Genomic DNA, 17,140 nt, shown 5'->3' on the forward strand with positions numbered 1-17,140 from the left:
TGTTACAGGGCCAGTTCCTCATAACCTCAACATCTTCTATGCTAGAAAAAGAAATACACCTCATCTCTCTCATATATATATAATGCACTAACATAGAATCTCTCTCTCTAGCTACCCATATATAGCTCTAATATATATATTCTCATTATATCCTGCTCCGAAGGAATGTCCCAATATATATATTTTCTCATTATATCCTGCCGCGAAGACATGTCAAAATATATATTCTCATTATATCCTTCCTCGATGGCATGTCACAATACACACCCTCTTATATTATCATTATATTAACATAATATCTTTTTTTTCGAAACATTTGTATAACCATAAGCGGCATTTATTTAATGCATTGAGAACAATTACGCAAATACAAATATAATTAAGGGGTGAATCTGTTACCTGCTACTGCTGATGAATGTGCTCCTACTCTAAATCAATGACCATACATAGTTTTATCCATGCTTTTGGTGTTTAAATATGGAATACGAAACACTTTTTCATTTTAATTTCTTTTATTCAATAACTTTCATTTCACATGCAACTTAGCCCATTAAATGCAAAATAAATCAAATTCTAGACTTTTTGTCTGTCAAAGAACCATCTCAACCCAATAGCTTAAGCTATTAGGTAAGGTTTCAGGATATAATTTATATTATTCTCTAATAATTCAATATGCATACATGAGTACTTATTTAGTTTAAGTACATATTTAGGGAAACAAATCAAAATATCCAAGTACATCACAAATTAATATTTTTAGCACTATTAAACTTTAAACATCATGTAATTATGCCTCTCTTGTTTTCAAAAAACCTCCAAATTTCTTTCCATGGTTGGCATTAATATTTAGGTTACATGTCTATGTTATATTTTTTTTCCTCCAAATAATCATCCATGCAATCATCATATCCCTTAAGTAAATCATAATTTCATACAAATAGGTATTTTTCATTCAATTATTTCTTACAAACCTTAAAATTCAAAAAGTTAGCCCTTTTTGAATTATAAGTGTAAATCACAAAATTAACCCTTCCATTGTTATTTTCATAATTAAATTTCACCTAAGAGATAAAAATTTCCACATTTCATACAATGAACATAACCTCTCCATAGTTCAAGAATTTAAAATTTCAATTTATGTGAGATTAATCCAATAAAGCCTAATTGACCTCTATTTCCTACTAATTAATCCTTAATATATTCATGCTATAACACCACAATTCATAACCAATTACATTAATTACTAAAATCTCCAAAATTGACATAAATCTAACTTTTTAAAATTGGGGATTTTTTTAATTTCTAGCACAAACAAGAGAAAGAACACAATTAAACCACCTAAAAACACCTTACTAATGAGTTTTAATCAAACCTTCCAAGCCCTTTAAGCTCCTTTTTTCAAATTTCACTCCTTCCTCTTCAATTGAGCCAACTTTATCTCTCTATCTTTTCCACCAAAAGTCTCACTAAAACTACTAACTAAGACTTATCTTAAGTAAACCTTACTAATCAAAGTACACCTTTTAATTCACACTTGTAACGAAAAGGAGGGAGGTAAGGAAATTTTGAAATTTTGCAAATTTCTCTTCCTATAACCGGCCAGAATTTAAAAGAGAAGGGGGTAGAGACTTTTCTCTTATTTATAATTTTGTCACTCCTAATAATAACTATTGGTTAATTTAGTTAATTCCCCAATCTCCAATATTCTTCTTGCACAATTATTTCCTTTATCCCTTTCGAAGTTGTACACTAATAATTTAGGAAATTTTACCTCAATAAAATATTTTTATTTTAACTTGTTTATTTGTTTATTTGCTTTTACTGGTTAAAGATTTACACAAATTATCACATGGTTCACATGATTACCTGGCTATCAATTATGTTTGCATGTTGATTTATTTCTTTATTTTGTTAAGGATTTTATGATAATTTAGTGGGGAATTCACCCTAAATCATTAAAAAAAAAAAAAAACAACAACAACAAACAAAAACATTTCCTTTGAATGTATTATTTTTCAAACCTGGATTTACTCCATTTAGCATTGGTTAAGATTTTAGGCCAGGGTTTTATATGGACTGTAAGGACTGTGTATGACCACATGAAAACATGAATTTTGGCTTCATACACATCCCTGTGGTAAATTATAAATTGTTGGTATGATTGGCTATTAAGAATAAAGTGCAGGAAAGGATCCAAATGAGTTAAACCTATATGTATGCAAGCCAAAACGTATGTTTTGTGTATTTATTAAAAATCAAGGATACACACTATTAAACTGCTTCCAAGCTTCACCATTAGAAGGGTGCACCATAACTCCATCCACCATATCATATGAATGATATCATGTCATGTGATCAATAGTCTTTGAAGATATAAATAACATCTGCAACCTATAATTGATCAGGAAGTGTCTTATTTTTTTATATGCGACAAGTGTTCTTTCTCTACCACTATTAGGTTTATACTGAGCATGCTGAGAGGTTTTGCACTTTGAAAAAATTTTATATTCACTATAGTACAACATGCAAAAGTTTAGATATATATTAATTTTTTGGTATCCTAGATCAAGAGGTCTTATCCTGGATTTTGCAATATAAAAAGTATTCTTTCTCCCTATTCCCTCCAAGTACCATGCTTTTAGCTCATTTAATGATGCTATTATAACCAACTTTACTCAACCCATAATCTAACTTGAAGGTAAACATTTATGCAATTGATGATAACTTTTTTCTTAATTATGTATTCATCCTATAATGTTTCATTGAAGTCTTTAAAAAGTTCAAAAACCTATTTGCATGTACACTTTATTTTTTATCTAAATTGATGTTATGTGAATTTTTTTACTTGAACATCATGATTCATTCTCATTTCATCTATCACCATACTCTTATTAGGATCACTATTATCATCCATAAAACCATGTATGTTGCTAGAACTATAAGTTAAGTCAATCATCCTTTCTAACATGGTTTCATGAGGAACATAGGGTTTTTCATATGCAAATCAACATATGTATTTCTTGACAAACCCTTTTTTAAGTTGAAGTATTATCACAACATCTTTATTGTAACACCCAATAAAAAATAAAATTTGGCCGGCCTATGTTAGGAGGGAGTTAGAGGTAGCTAACTGGCCTGCTCTAAGGGGAAATGTGAGGGAGCAAAACCGGCCTACCCTAAATAGGAACTAAGAAGGATTTGACTAGCCTTGGGATGAACCAAATAAGGATAATAACATGGGTAACTAGCCTTTTAATCACCCTTTCACATTTATGAGGGGTATAAATATAGGGGGGAAGAAAGAGGTGACTTTTGCTCTCCCTTAAAAAAACTGGCTGCAATAGCTGCATGTGCCCAACTGCATGTTCGTACTCCTATTCCCCTTTTCCAAAGAAAACTTAACATAACCAAAACTGCATGTGCCCTTATTAGGTGTAAGAGACAAGGGAGAGTTAGAGAGAAGGTTGAACAGCTAAAAATATGGAAGAAGAGGGGGTCTAGAACCGTTTAGGAGCTGATAGAAAAAGGAGAAACCGAAAGGGGAGAAGAAGAAGAATAAAACCGAGAAAAGAGGGGAGAAAAACTATTAAATCTTTTCCTAAAGCTACTCAAAATCATAACATATGGAATGAACATCACCTCATTACTTGCTTCTTGGAATTTTAGGACAGAAAAAGAGAGGAAAACCTCAAGAGATTGGCTAAGTTTCTTACACCTATTACTTAAGAGAACTAGTTATAAAGAGTAAGGAGAATGGGGAGCTAGATGGGGGATATATTTCTAGAAATAACAACAAAACAAATTAATGAACTTGAACACATAAACTTGAAGGAAGAACTGGTCAGATTAAATGTGTTTGTGTGATGAAATGCACAACAATGACCTTGTTGAACTTTTAAAAACATGTTTAAACTATAAAACAGAATGTATGTTGATGATTAGTGCCTTGATTTCATAGATAATTGATGAACTTACATGAAATGTGAAATGAAATTATAAAATGCATAGAGTGCGATCTTGTTGGATTCCTAGAAATATATGTGGGTTGGAACAAATTGGTAATGATTATAATGCTTTGATTTTGTTGTGAGATTAATGAATTTATATGAAAATGGATCAAGTGAATGAAGATATGGTTGTGGCATGTTGTTGTGATTATACTTGTGAAAATGAGATAAATTGATTATAGGTGCAGGATTGTATTGTTGTTAAAACCCTTATGAGCATGTTAAAGCTGAAACAAAAATCATCTCATGATAATGCATTGATTTTTTTTATGTAATGGATGATTTGTATAATGAGGAGTGGTAATTAGGTGAACCTAGAAATAATATGCATGTTGGGATTTGGTTGTGCATTGTCGATGCCCTTGTGATAGAATTTGAATATGTTTGTTGTCGATATGTGTCCAAGTCTCAACTAAAAAGTGTTACAAAAGAGAAAAACGTAGCGTAAATCTTACGCATAGTCTAAGGAGAAAGCAAAGCCAGAGTTTGCTAGAATTTTTGCTGATGATTTCTGAATCGGTAGTGACTCAAAATCATCAGCGACTCAGTTTTTGTTAACGCTTTCAGTATCAACAGTAGGATGTGTGCGCTGATGAATTTAGTGTCAACTGTGGAACTAGATAACGCTGATGATTTCTGAGTCGGCAGCAACTCAATTTCATCAATGATTTCGGTATCAACAGTAGGATGTGTGCGCTAATGCATTCAACATCGGCCGTAGAACTGGATTGCGCTGACAATTTCTGAGTTGGCATAAACTCAATTTTCATCAATGATTTTCAAGTCCAACAATAGTTTATGTGCGCTGATGATTTTTGTGTTAACCGTAGTACTAGACCATAGTAAACTCAGTTTTCAAAAGGGATGATTTTTGTGTTAACTGTAGTAAAATACTTAAATATCCAAGCAAACTATAAATACTACAAAAATATTCAATAAATTAACCCAGAACATAAACAGGTTACAAATAAAATAGATGGGTTTGCTTACTTTGTGTATTGAAGCATCATAAAAAAAAATTTCCAATGATGGATGTCGACACTGCTAATAGATATGGATCTATGTTTGCAAGTTGGGGAAGCTGAATTTGTGAGAAAATGGAGTGGAGGCTACTAGTATATTTTATTTTATTTTTTGTAAGGAGAAGAAAAATGGAGGGAGGGAATTTTAAATTTTTAACTTATTTACATTTATTGATTAAATAATTCAATTAATAATTTTGTTCATACATAATGACGTGTCAACATTTCGTTGAAATTACTAACTAATTTTTTTTAGTCCGTCAGCAATTCTGTCAAAAATTACAAATGTAACATATTCCATCACTATTTCCATTGAAAAGTAGCAATGGAATGTTATATGTTATTTGTCATTTTTTTAGTAGTGAGGTCATCCTGCCTAGTCCTTGACTCGAGGCTTGAGCTTGGTCATGAGTCAAATCATGTTTAATAACTTTGAACCCAAGCATAAAATCATGTTTCATGTGCTAATAATTTTCTTAATATCATACATAAAAAATAAGACTTAGCTTATCACTAGAAATATTGCTTAATATTATATATAAAAAATAAGACTTAGCTTATCACTTGAAAGATTGCCCATGTTGCATCACGAACTACCTTTTAACACGCAATAGAAGTTTCATCAAGCTAGTCATTGAAAATGCAGATAAAACAATATATGCAAAGTTGTTAATGCATTTTGTAGTAGTAAAGAATATAAAAACCAAAATTATAGGGCACTCATCTAAAAAAAACAACTTATGAGATTGACTCGTGTGAACCTGGGTTCACCCGTCATATACGTAACTAGACCATAAACTCTACTAGGTTTTTAACAACTTTTTTAAAGACTTATTTTTATTTAACCATATGATAATAAAAATAGATGTTCGTAAAATCAATCACTAACCTAATGTTAGGATATATGAGACTATGATAACCTTATAAAAAATAAGTTGAAATAAATTATGAAGTTCAGTTTTCAATTAACCAAATGTTCAAAAATGAAGTTGAAAAAAAATCAATAACAAAAACCCAATGTTAAATAATGAAATTAAAAAAAATAAATTAAAAAACAAAGAAAAAAATAACCTTTTTTAAACATTTTAAGAAACTTTCGCTAAGTTAAAGGGGACAAATCATCAACCCTAACCTTAAATCAACTAAATGTGGAAGGATCATATTTAAAAAATTAAAAAAAAAAAAGGTACCTATAAAAAAAGGAGAAATGAACACATAAAAAAAATAAAGTTAGGTGAGGTGTGCAGACCTTAAAATAAAAATAAAAATAAAAACCCAAGCTAGGGGCTTGAGCTAATTCTTTTTTTTTTTTAGGGGCGGACAACATGTCGTGTGCTTGTCTGGAATTTGATTGCTATATAGATAGCTGGAAAACCGAGGGAGTTTTTTTTAGTCTAGAAATTCGTTTTCAACCTATTTTCACTTATAAAACCTATTGAACACCTCTAAAAATCCAAAAAAAAAAAAAAACAATTTATCAACCCTAGAAATCCAAAAAAACAACCTAAAAATAAAAACTCAAACCAGTGAAAAACTCTCCCTCCATGGCAATCTATGTTTTCAAGTCATATGGAATCCCATAAAAACATCAATGGTACTCTTCTCGTCAAGAGAAACACTTTGACTTCAAGTTTTCCAATTTTCTCAATCAAAATTGGACTAATAGGCTTTTGATTTTGCTGTTTTTTTTTTTTCAACTCTTCTCTCTCTTCTCTCTTAAGCTTGGGGACCAAAACATGAAGAAAATAAAATCTTGGACCAACATGTAAAAACCTTATAAGAAAGGGTTTAAAAATATTGAAAAAAAATGAAAGAAAGTAAATCTAGGGACCAATAATGCTAAAAATGCCCTAGCTACAGTAACCCCAAGAAAAAAGAGAATGGAATCTGCTCTAATATCCATTTAAGTCCTTAAAATTGATTTTGATAAATTAAACAATAATTTAATCTTGTGAGAAACCCTTTAAAAAAAACATTGTGAGAAACCCTTGAGAATCTAACGTCAAATTAATTAAAGTTTAAAGGATAATTTTTAAAAAAAAAATTAAGTGATTCAAAAAAAAAACAAACAAACAAAAAAAAAACATTGTTTTGACCATAGTGTGCAATGAAAATGGCATGAACATTAGGTTATTTTTTATTTTTATTTTAATGTTACTTTTTGTCCTCCAAGCAAAACTGTCAAAACTTGTGCCATGCTCGAATTATATATATATATATATTCCATTCTTGGTGAAGAAGTGGTTCAAAATCCTAAATTTAAAAGCAATTTTCTAGATATTCCTTTCTTTTTTATATATTGTTTATCTTTCATCACCTGTTGTTAACGTGCTGTGCTCAATTCTGAAGGTGGAGTAGGAATCTCTTCTTCTTCTTCTTCTTCGTCTTCTTTTTGACAAATTAATAAAAGTGTTGGAATCAAACAAAAGCAATTTTGAGGAAAAATAAATAAATAAATAAATATACAAAAGGCATCTGGTTCTGATCCCTACTGCTATACAATGGTTGAATCGCAGAAGTAAGAAATATCAAACTAACAAATGAACACGCACGTGTAAATTAATTACCTGGTGCTTTGAATTTTATTTATTCCAATTTAATTAATTATTTATTCAGCTAAATCATGTTTATCAAATTTCAAATCAGAAAAATATATATAACATTTAAAAAAAAACACTGGCCTTTTTACTTAATATAATTATGCATCATCTATATGAATATATAACTAAATTTGTTGTATCAAGATTAAAATTTAAATAGAAAAAAAAATTATAAAACTCTGTAATAAATTGTACAGATTATATATTTATAAGTGGATTTATTCACTTTATATTGTAATAACACAAATAATAATTATGGTCATGCAAAGCTAAAACTATTATAATAAGATAGATAAAATAAATCATATCGAAACTTCAATTCGGTGTTCTAAAATGAGAACAATCATATCACATATTTATTAATTAACTTGCAGGATTTTATTTTATTTTATTTTTTTCATTTATCAAGTTTCCAACCAAAATCATATGGCTCAAAACCTGCAATTGGTGGGTCCATCAAACATCGTGTAAGAATTATTGTTAGCAAAAAACAACTTTAATTTTTTTGTGGAAAAGGGTCTCTTAATCTTTAAATTGCATGGTTGGTTTTTTTTTTTTTTTTCATGGTCTACAATTGTAGTAATACTTGCTTTTAAAATTATTTTTACGTGAAAAGCTATCAAATTATTGTTTTTTTATATAATCTTAAAGTTAAAAATAAAAATATATATGATGTTTTTCGCAATAAAAAAAAATATCGTGTTTTTTTAATACTAGACCCCATCATATATATGATATTAAAAATTAGGCTATATTTTTTATAAATAAGATTAATCATATGATATAAATATGTTATTAAAAAGATTAATGACAGCATTGGAATATAAATTTTTCAAGGTAGACAAGTCTTTTCTTTATCTATTAATTAGATAGAGACACGTTATCTTTTAAACTAATAACGATACTCGAACATTAACTTCTAAATTCGATGAATTATTTACAAGTCATCAAAGTTAACATGTTGGAGACTTGATTAGGATAAACTAGGAGAAGAAAAATGTACAATTAGACGTTGGATGGCCCAGCAATTAGACTGCAAATCATTATTGCAGGATTGGAGATTCTAAGGTTGAAATTCCACCATTCCCAGAGTACTCTCGAAAACTTGTCAGGAAAAAAAAAAAAAATATATATATATATATATGATAGCTACAGTATGTGATTGCTTGTAAATGAGCATGCCACCAAATCCAAATTTGAGTTAAATCTTCACATGAAATGGCAGCCCAAGATCTGATTTGGCATCAAATTAGCTATACAGAATCTACTACACCCACTCAAGTACTAATCGAATCTGGTTCTCGAGGGCTGCCACATGTGATCAAACAATGCCATATATCTAGGACATGGTAGCCTCTAGCTATTTTGTTCAAGTGCAAAAATCCTCTTCTTACTGCCTTCATTTTCCACCCTCTCGACGTCAGGGAAAGGAAATGGCAATAGAAATGTGTAGCCGGTGTGGTGTGCAGCTAGTTGTGCCCCCAGACGCTCAAGCGATTCGATGTGCTGTGTGTCGAGCCGTCACCAGGGTTCATTCCTACTACCCTCTGGCTCAAGCCCGCGAGTCAGCTAGCAGGATTACTTCTGGTCTTATTAGCATGGTTTCTGGCAACATTACCACCATGACTGGTTCGGGTAGTAGCAGTGGCTATCCTGCGGCGGGTTATGGTGGTTATTATGCTCAGCCACCACCTAGGCCCGTGCTGCAGTTGCCTCTTCCTTCAATGCATGGGAGGAAACGGGCTCTGCTTTGTGGAGTAAGCTATCGAGGCAAGAGTTATAAGATCAAAGGAAGTATTAATGATGTTAAGTGCATGAGATATTTTCTTGTAGAGAAGTTTGGGTTTCCCAATGACTCCATACTCATGCTCACAGGTAATTAATTGTATTTTCTTTGATAATAACCAAACCATGTTTGATGTCTATTTTTCTTTGTGATTTCTTCTTAATCTCTTGAGTTAATGAAATTATCAAGTCATTCAACCGGTTCCGAGATATGGAAATTGAGACCTGATAATGAGATTTGGCCAGTCACTGTATATCTAATTAGCAGTACTGGCTGGAAATTGGAGGTACATTCTTTCTTTGGGCTATAACCATGTAAGGTAAATCTACTTGCAGAGGATGAGACAAACCCATTACAGATACCAACAAAAGAGAACATAAGGCTGGCTTTAAGGTGGCTTGTTCAAGGCTGCCAGCCAGGGGACTCGTTAGTGTTTCACTTCTCTGGCCATGGTTCAAAGCAACTTGATTATGACATGGATGAGGTTGATGGGTTTGATGAAACTTTATGCCCCCTTGACTATGAAACTCAAGGGATGATAGTTGACGATGAAATCAATGAGACCATTGTAAGGCCATTGCCACAAGGAGCCACACTCCATGCCATTATTGACGCCTGCTATAGTCAAACCATGCTTGATCTTCCATTTGTGTGCAGGATGAACAGGTAATTAAAAGTAGTAAATTTTGCACCTTTCAGTGACAAAATGAGTGGAAGAACCATTTTATTTTATTTTACATTTTGCTTCTGACAGGGAAGGATACTATACATGGGAGGACCAAACCCTTTCACCATATGCTTATAAAGGCACGAGTGGAGGGCTGGCACTCTGTATCAGTGCTTGCGATGACAATCAAACCAGTGTGGATACGACAGTGAGTTAATCCTCCATTTACTTGATTGTCCGAAGAAATAATTTAGAAAATATTCCTAATCCTGCTGTGCTTAAGCTCCAATGCAAATTGAACAAGACAAGAACTTGTAGGTTTGAACATATCACACCATAATTTGTTTACACTTAGTGTAGTTTCGATTTTGCAGGCATTAGCAGGCAATGCTTCGACTGGTGCCTTGACGTATTGCTTCATCCAAGCAGTGCAAAATGAACCTGGATTAACATATGGACGCCTGCTTAATTCAATGCGTCAGGTGATTCGTGGGGCGAAAACTGGTGGATTACGCCTAAGTGGTCCCATCGCATCTCTAGTAAATAAAGCTCTGTTCAACACTGAGATAACACAGGTATATGTTAACTTTACTATCTGGAATTTTTGCCATCATCTTGAATTGAAATAAAACATCAATGGTAAATCCAAGATAGGAACGATCTTAGCCTAATCATGTTAACTCTTTTGCTTGTTAATTAATTTCAGGAGCCTCAGCTTTCCTCGTCGGAGACATTTGACATCTACGCGAAGCAGTTTGTACTGTAAATTGAATTGGGTTACAGCTGTTCTCCAAGTCTTGCAATGGAAATTGTTATATATTAAATGAATGATTATTCATCCATCATAATCTGTCAAAAACAATATGCTGTGACACTCGCAGTTTGTACAGCTTCAAGGAGCATAGTTTAGACCAACAGATATTAGAGAACATCCTCTTCATCTCTGTAAATTACATGGCTTGAATTTGTGGTAATTGTAATTTCAATAAATTTGATGTTTTCTCAGTTCAAAATCGTTTTTTTTTTTTTTCTATTGTTTACACAAGCAATATTTTAAAACATTTACAGACATAATAAACACAAGTTTAATATACTAATTAATCATTTGCAGAATGCATGAAGAGTGCCTTTCCAATGATGAAAGATGGGCCATCTTTGTGTTCGCCTCAAGTAGTGGAATGCAGAAGAAAAATCCTTAGGATCTGGGAAAGTCATGCAACTAACAGACGTCAGTCTATTTTTAAGACGCAAACATCCCTTTCACGTTGAAAGACGATACTGTCTGATCATAGATTCATAGCCACTTCCTTCTTGATATCGTAATGGAGGCAGACAAATTTGACTTATCCTGCTTGTTTAACAGCTGTTTTGATGGAGGCTGGTCTAGCAGTAACCCAGATTTGTACAAATAATACTGCGAATAATATTACTCATCTGTACAGTATTTATTAATTTTACACAGACGAAAATCTAAATATATAATACTACCTGCTTACCAATTTCAATTGAGAATCAAGAGCTGACGAGAAGCAGTGCACCATCTAGCATAAGAGGCACGGAGGTTAGGCCAGTCGGAAGATGAAGTATAAGCGAAGTAGTGGAGCCACAAAGACAAGACCTGCTCCTGCTCTTCTTCATGATCCAACATGTCTATCATCTCCTCCAACACTGTCTCTAGCTCAGCCCTTTCCTTGATGGTGAGGACAGGTGCATCGGTGCCGTTGCTTGCTCTGCACAGCAATGGCAGCCAGGACATTAGCATCTTCATCTTTGTTTGTCGTTGTGGCTCCCTCTGGCCTTCTCCGGCTTCATCAAGTCCCAATTCTCTGGCTTGCTTGAACAGGAAGGCTGAACAAAATTTTAAGCAGTCAAGACGTTGCTGATTTATGAGAAGAAAGAATTGTACAAATTAAATACTGTGAGAATTAACAAGGTAATTTCTTTTCTTGAATATCATTTGCAGCTTGCAAACTAAATTATTTGAGGTTGTAGCAAAGTGAAGGCAAGTAATCTTGGTGATTCTTTGGGGTCTATGACCCTCACATCATGTCTTGTTTTTTTTCTGGACAGATTTCTTTATTAATAGTGGACAAGAAACAAGCAAGAAAATCCAAATAAAAACAAACCCGCATCTTTGAAATGAGATTCTACCACTATTATTAAATCTATCCAGGTTGATTTGGTCTGTTTTTTGGGGTAATGTTTATGGTTGTGATTTAAAAAAAAAAAATTAAAAATGTATTTAGTTGGATTTAGATACGATGTTTAGTAAAAATTATGGTTGAAGGTTTATGTACGGTAAAAAAATATGTATAAAATATTAGGTAGTTTTGTGGTTATGTTTGCTTTTTAGAGTGTTTTTTACTTGGAAAAATATTAAAATAATATATTTTTATTTTTAAAAAAATTATTTTTAATATCGGCATATCAAAATAATCTAAAACATCAAAAAAAATATTAATTTAAAATACAGAAAAAATTAAAAAATATATTAAATATTTTCAAAAGCACAAGCATTTTTGAAAATACAAAAACAAAAAATGTTTTACGAAAATGCAGTTAAAAAAATACATAAAAACTACTTCACAGAAACTACATTTCAAACTTAAATCTTTAATGAATCTTACCGTAGAAAATATAATATTTACAGTTATCAAATACCATACCATAATTTTTATATCTCAAACACAAAAGCAATGCAACAAACATCCCAGGAAACTCAGCTAACCCAAGTTTTTAAAAAATCAATCCAGAATTGACCGCTCAACATAATAAAAAATAGTTTATTTTTTCTATAAAAAAAAATTAAAAACAAGTGATTTTGATTTTTTAAAAATAATAAAACTTTTAAATTAACTCACCAACTCATAAACCGAGTTTTATATTGAGTTAACTCTTAAATCGGGATGAATAATTTTGAACTCGCTGGTATTATTGATTATAATTTAATTGTTGACCGATTCAAAAACGTGTCGGTTGCAATTAAGTATTATTAAAACTGTAAGTGAGACGTGCGTAAGAATGTTTTTCCTGAATGCCGTACGCAGCTCGCTTTCTAAGAAGCACAACACATCGTTATATTTTATTATATTTAATAAAAAAAATCATATTTAATAGAAAGGATTATTATATTTTTAAAACAAGAGTTATTATATTTAAATAAATAAATTAGTTTAGTAAATTAAATTAAACTTACCTGAGACTTTCACCAACGACCCTTGTAGGCGAGCCTCTGCCGAGAGAGCAAGCCTAGCCAAGTTTGAAGCCGAAGCCCACCTCCGAACAGCTTCCTCCCCACATCCACAAGCTGACAATTTCTGACCCAACCAAAGCAGCTCAGCCGCCAACTTCTCCTCGGACCGGTCCTCTCCTTCTCTACCTCTACCAGACCGGGCCCAACTCCCATCCCCAACAGCCCTAACAGCCTTTAAAATCTGGTTCAAGCGACCCTTGACCGGTCCAGTCCTTAAGCCGCCATTTTCACTCCCGTCATGCGCAATCTCCATCATGGCGGCTTCAAGCTGGCTGAGTGTCCTTGAAAAAGCCGCTGACAAAACCCCACGGTTGACCTCACGCAAGGCCTCATGATTTTCTCCATGGTTATCATCTACAACCTTCTCAGCTAATGATCTGACCATTTCATACTTTCTTGAGCTAACCGGAATATCATTAACGATTGACAGTAGCTGTGTGAGTGCTCGAGCAATACCTGAATCTCCATGACCTGATGAAGGCAAGTAGTTTGCAGTCTTGAGTGGCTTAAGATGATGGTACTGAATATTATCGTGATCTTGGTGATCAGAACTAGGGTTCAGAGAAGGGAAAAGAGAAGGGAGTAATCGTAGAAAGAAGAGAAAAGAAGTGACAAGAAGATAACGAATATGTTCAAGAAGTTTGTGTTTCTGGGCCAAGGCTACAAGGGATTTATCAGCAAAGATAAATATGGCGGTCGCTATGTTTCTTATTAGCAAAGGAGCTATGGTGATGGGAGAGGTTTCCATCATTCCCATGTTTCGGTTGATGGAGTCTATATTTTTCGTTTTTCAATCTTCTGGTTGGATGTGGGTGTGCTTCGAATTGTTTCGGTGTTATATTTATATATGGTCAAGAAAGGATACAAGAAAAAGGAAATTGGGATATTCGTTTATTTTTGTTTTTTTTTTAATTTTTTAATTTTTTTATCATTTTAATGAACCAATATTAAAAATTTAATTATTTTAAAATAAAAATACATATTAAAAAACAATCATAATCACATAAACGAAGCTATTAAAAAAGTTGGAAATGAAGATATTACAGTTGTATACGGTTTATGAGCAGTGAATTATATAGGACATGGTCAAGTCTCACAATTTGGACAGCTGATCGGAATTTGCGGTGTGACCTGTGTTGTGTCACGCGGGACTTTCCGCATGCTTAGGGATAAATTCACGTCTCAGATCAGCCTAAGCTATGTGGACGAAATTCGTTGCCTGTGCCAAACAAGGACAGAGCATGGACCAAACTTGCTTGTATTTTGCTTTATATCATGAAATTCTGTCCACCCACTTCAACACGTGGCTTGTCCGTGTAGGTCAATCTAAAAGACTGTTTGGTATCATTATCAATTTTCTGTTTAAGTCTCTTAAGTATTGTTTTCCAAAAAGATATTACTGTTCATTATTTTTTATTTATTTTTTTCAATATCATACTTTTGATTATGTTTAGTGTTCGACGATTAAAAAAATTAAAAATAAAATTATTTTTGAAGTTTTGAAATTAATTTATATAATTTTAAAACAAAAAAAATATAAGGAAATGTGTCCCGTCTCTTCTTTCTTTTTTTCGTTGTCCCGAAAAATTAATCAAATACAACAATAACTAAATGTAACTAAATGTTAAATGTTAATTTATGGAAATGTTTGGAAATGTGAAATCATGTTTTCCACTAAAAATTATTTTTTTATTTTTTTAAATTTTAAATTTTTTACTGATTTCAAAAATAATTTTTTAAAAATAAAAAAAAATAGTATTTTAAAAAAACCTCAATTATACTTCTCAAATAAACCATATACATAGAGAGAGCCTACAATGTTTTTCAAATATAATAAGCAAATAGATTATTCTAATTTTCTAAACCACAAAAACTAGGGTTTTATATTTTGGAAATTACGAAGTTGTATGAAAACTGAAGTTTAATATTCAAGCTAGCTACCTCTATTTTTCCGTTTTGTAAACATAATTGCGAGAAAAAAATAGTTATAAAAGAATGGCATTCATGAACGGAGGTGGTGGCCGGCCAACCACAGGTCTCTGACAAGGGGACAAGGGTGGAGGCATATTAAAGTTTTGGGTGAGTTCTCAGAGCTCAAAATTTTATCGATAATATTTTTTGATTAATTTTATGTAAGAGAAATACATAATTTTTTATTAAAGTACAATATCAAAAAAATTCTGAAAATTTATGAAGAATCTTCTAATATAATGTTTTATCTTGGTTTAAAATTTCATAATTTTTGAAAAAATTCAGAAATTTGATAAAAAAATCACAATTATAGCCAATAAAAGCAAAACGACTCATTAAGGTAAAATAATTATTTGCTATTAAAAAATAAACACAAATCAATTCTTCTTTCCTTTTATATATTGCCGACTAGGCAAAAGAAAATATGAAAAAGAGAAAAAAAAAGGCGAGAGAGGTAAGAGAGAAAAAAAGGAAAATATAAAAAAATTCAAGAAAAAAAATAAAACAAAAAGTGAGAGAATAACTTTATAAACTTATAAAAGTCCAACTTATAAAACACTAACCTAAGGAATAATAAGTGAAGGAAATAGAAAATTGAAAAGAGGGAAAAAAAATTATTTACTTTGTTTTTCAGTTGATATAAGATTGTTATTTTATCCTTGGTAAAGGGTAATTACAATATCGATTCAAATTCAATTATAGTTGAATTATATTTCTGTAAAAATATCGAAAATATAACTTTCAATAGTGAGTTTATTTTTACTTTTACTTTAATTTTATGTATTTTTAAATTTATTTTTTATATTTTAGATAGTGTATTTAAATTAAAATTTTACTATTAATTTTAAAAATTAATGTGGACATAAGTTAATAATTTATCTTAATATATATAAAATAGCTTGACAAGGAAAAATTCCGTGGTTCCATCCTTGAACTCCGACCAATTTTATTAACGAAGCCAGATTGATGGGATTTTTTTCTTCTTCTTCTTCTTCTATTCGAGGGATTGAATTCAATCCAGCTGATCAGCAACTTCCAAAACCATCAAACTGTATCGGAGAAGTACAATTAACTCTCTGTTAGGACAATTCAATGTAAGAACGATGATCAACAATTTCTGCTCCATTACCATCCACGGCCTGTTGAAAACAGTCTCTAACAGGTATTTTCTTTTTGCAAGCAATGGATATGCTCGAAACAATCCATGTCAAATCACACTAGGACTTGATCAACACGAAATCTACCATATTTATTTTTTAATAGAGCAAGAATTGGATATGCACAAGCTATACAAGAGCAGTACTTTGATTTTTATTATATTTAAATACTATATTCATTATTTTTTTAAAGTATTTTTTATTTAAAAATATATTAAAATAATATTTTTAAAATTTATTTTTAATTAAATCCTATTAAAATAATTTAAAATTATATAAAAATAATAATTTTAAACGAAAAATATATATTTTTATGAAAGTTCTTTATAGCACCGTCCCAAACGACATATTAGTTTAAAATCTATTTAGGTAGTGTCTAATATTGTAGTGGTTATTTTTTAAACTATATTTTTGTTTAAAAATATATTATAATAATATATTTTTAAAAAAAAAAATTAATACCAACTCATCAAAAGAATTAAAAAAATATATATATATATATAACTTTAATAAAAAAAAAAAAAATTCTTTGCGTGAAACGCTGGTTTGGGGGCTTACCAAACGGCATATTAGTTGATGACCAAACTTCGCCATTTTTTCAAAGTATAAGAGCTTTCGGTATCTAACACAAGCCAACTATTTGAATCGAATGCTGATCCTTCGTTGATAAAAGTCTT

At 31.4% G+C, this 17,140-nt stretch overlaps 2 protein-coding genes across 4 annotated transcripts; one reads left to right on the top strand and one right to left on the bottom strand.

Annotated features, from left to right (window-relative positions):
- Nucleotides 1–9,012: 9,012 nt before the first annotated feature.
- On the top strand, nucleotides 9,013–11,160 carry LOC118048720 (metacaspase-1). The gene is made up of 5 exons (XM_035058522.2): nucleotides 9,013–9,504; nucleotides 9,751–10,081; nucleotides 10,170–10,290; nucleotides 10,457–10,657; nucleotides 10,789–11,160. The coding sequence occupies exons 1-5, from the start codon at nucleotides 9,063–9,065 to the stop codon at nucleotides 10,846–10,848; spliced, it is 1,155 nt and encodes a 384-aa protein (XP_034914413.1). The 5' UTR covers nucleotides 9,013–9,062; the 3' UTR covers nucleotides 10,849–11,160.
- Nucleotides 10,285–14,179, bottom strand: LOC118048718 (uncharacterized). Of its 3 annotated transcripts, none has more exons than XM_035058520.2 (3): nucleotides 13,279–14,179; nucleotides 11,579–11,930; nucleotides 10,285–10,643 (listed from the first exon to the last, which is right to left on the bottom strand). In XM_035058520.2, exons 1-2 carry the CDS (start codon nucleotides 14,090–14,092, stop codon nucleotides 11,584–11,586), a joined length of 1,161 nt encoding a protein of 386 aa, XP_034914411.1. In that variant the 5' UTR covers nucleotides 14,093–14,179; the 3' UTR covers nucleotides 10,285–10,643; nucleotides 11,579–11,583. The 3 variants fall into 3 exon arrangements, with proteins under 3 accessions (XP_034914411.1, XP_034914412.1, XP_034914410.1); XM_035058521.2 differs by lacking the exon at nucleotides 10,285–10,643 and adding an exon at nucleotides 11,047–11,284; XM_035058519.2 differs by lacking the exon at nucleotides 10,285–10,643 and adding an exon at nucleotides 11,366–11,496.
- Between the last annotated feature and the right edge of the window lie 2,961 nt (nucleotides 14,180–17,140).

This window comes from Populus alba, chromosome 17 (genome assembly GCF_005239225.2).
Source record: "Populus alba chromosome 17, ASM523922v2, whole genome shotgun sequence".
Lineage (NCBI taxonomy): Eukaryota > Viridiplantae > Streptophyta > Magnoliopsida > Malpighiales > Salicaceae > Populus > Populus alba.

What these genes read in the sequence shown, in the direction of transcription:
- LOC118048720 (XM_035058522.2), top strand. Translation starts at nt 9,063, where the DNA reads ATGGCAATAGAAATGTGTAGCCGGTGTGGTGTGCAGCTAGTTGTGCCC. An exon ending in CTCCATACTCATGCTCACAG is followed by an intron (nt 9,505 to 9,750) that starts GTAATTAATTGT and finishes ATCTACTTGCAG; the next exon opens with AGGATGAGACAAACCCATTA. An exon ending in AAACCAGTGTGGATACGACA is followed by an intron (nt 10,291 to 10,456) that starts GTGAGTTAATCC and finishes TCGATTTTGCAG; the next exon opens with GCATTAGCAGGCAATGCTTC.
- LOC118048718 (XM_035058520.2), bottom strand. Translation starts at nt 14,092, where the DNA reads ATGGGAATGATGGAAACCTCTCCCATCACCATAGCTCCTTTGCTAATA. An exon ending in GTCGTTGGTGAAAGTCTCAG is followed by an intron (nt 11,931 to 13,278) that starts GTAAGTTTAATT and finishes AATTTTGTTCAG; the next exon opens with CCTTCCTGTTCAAGCAAGCC.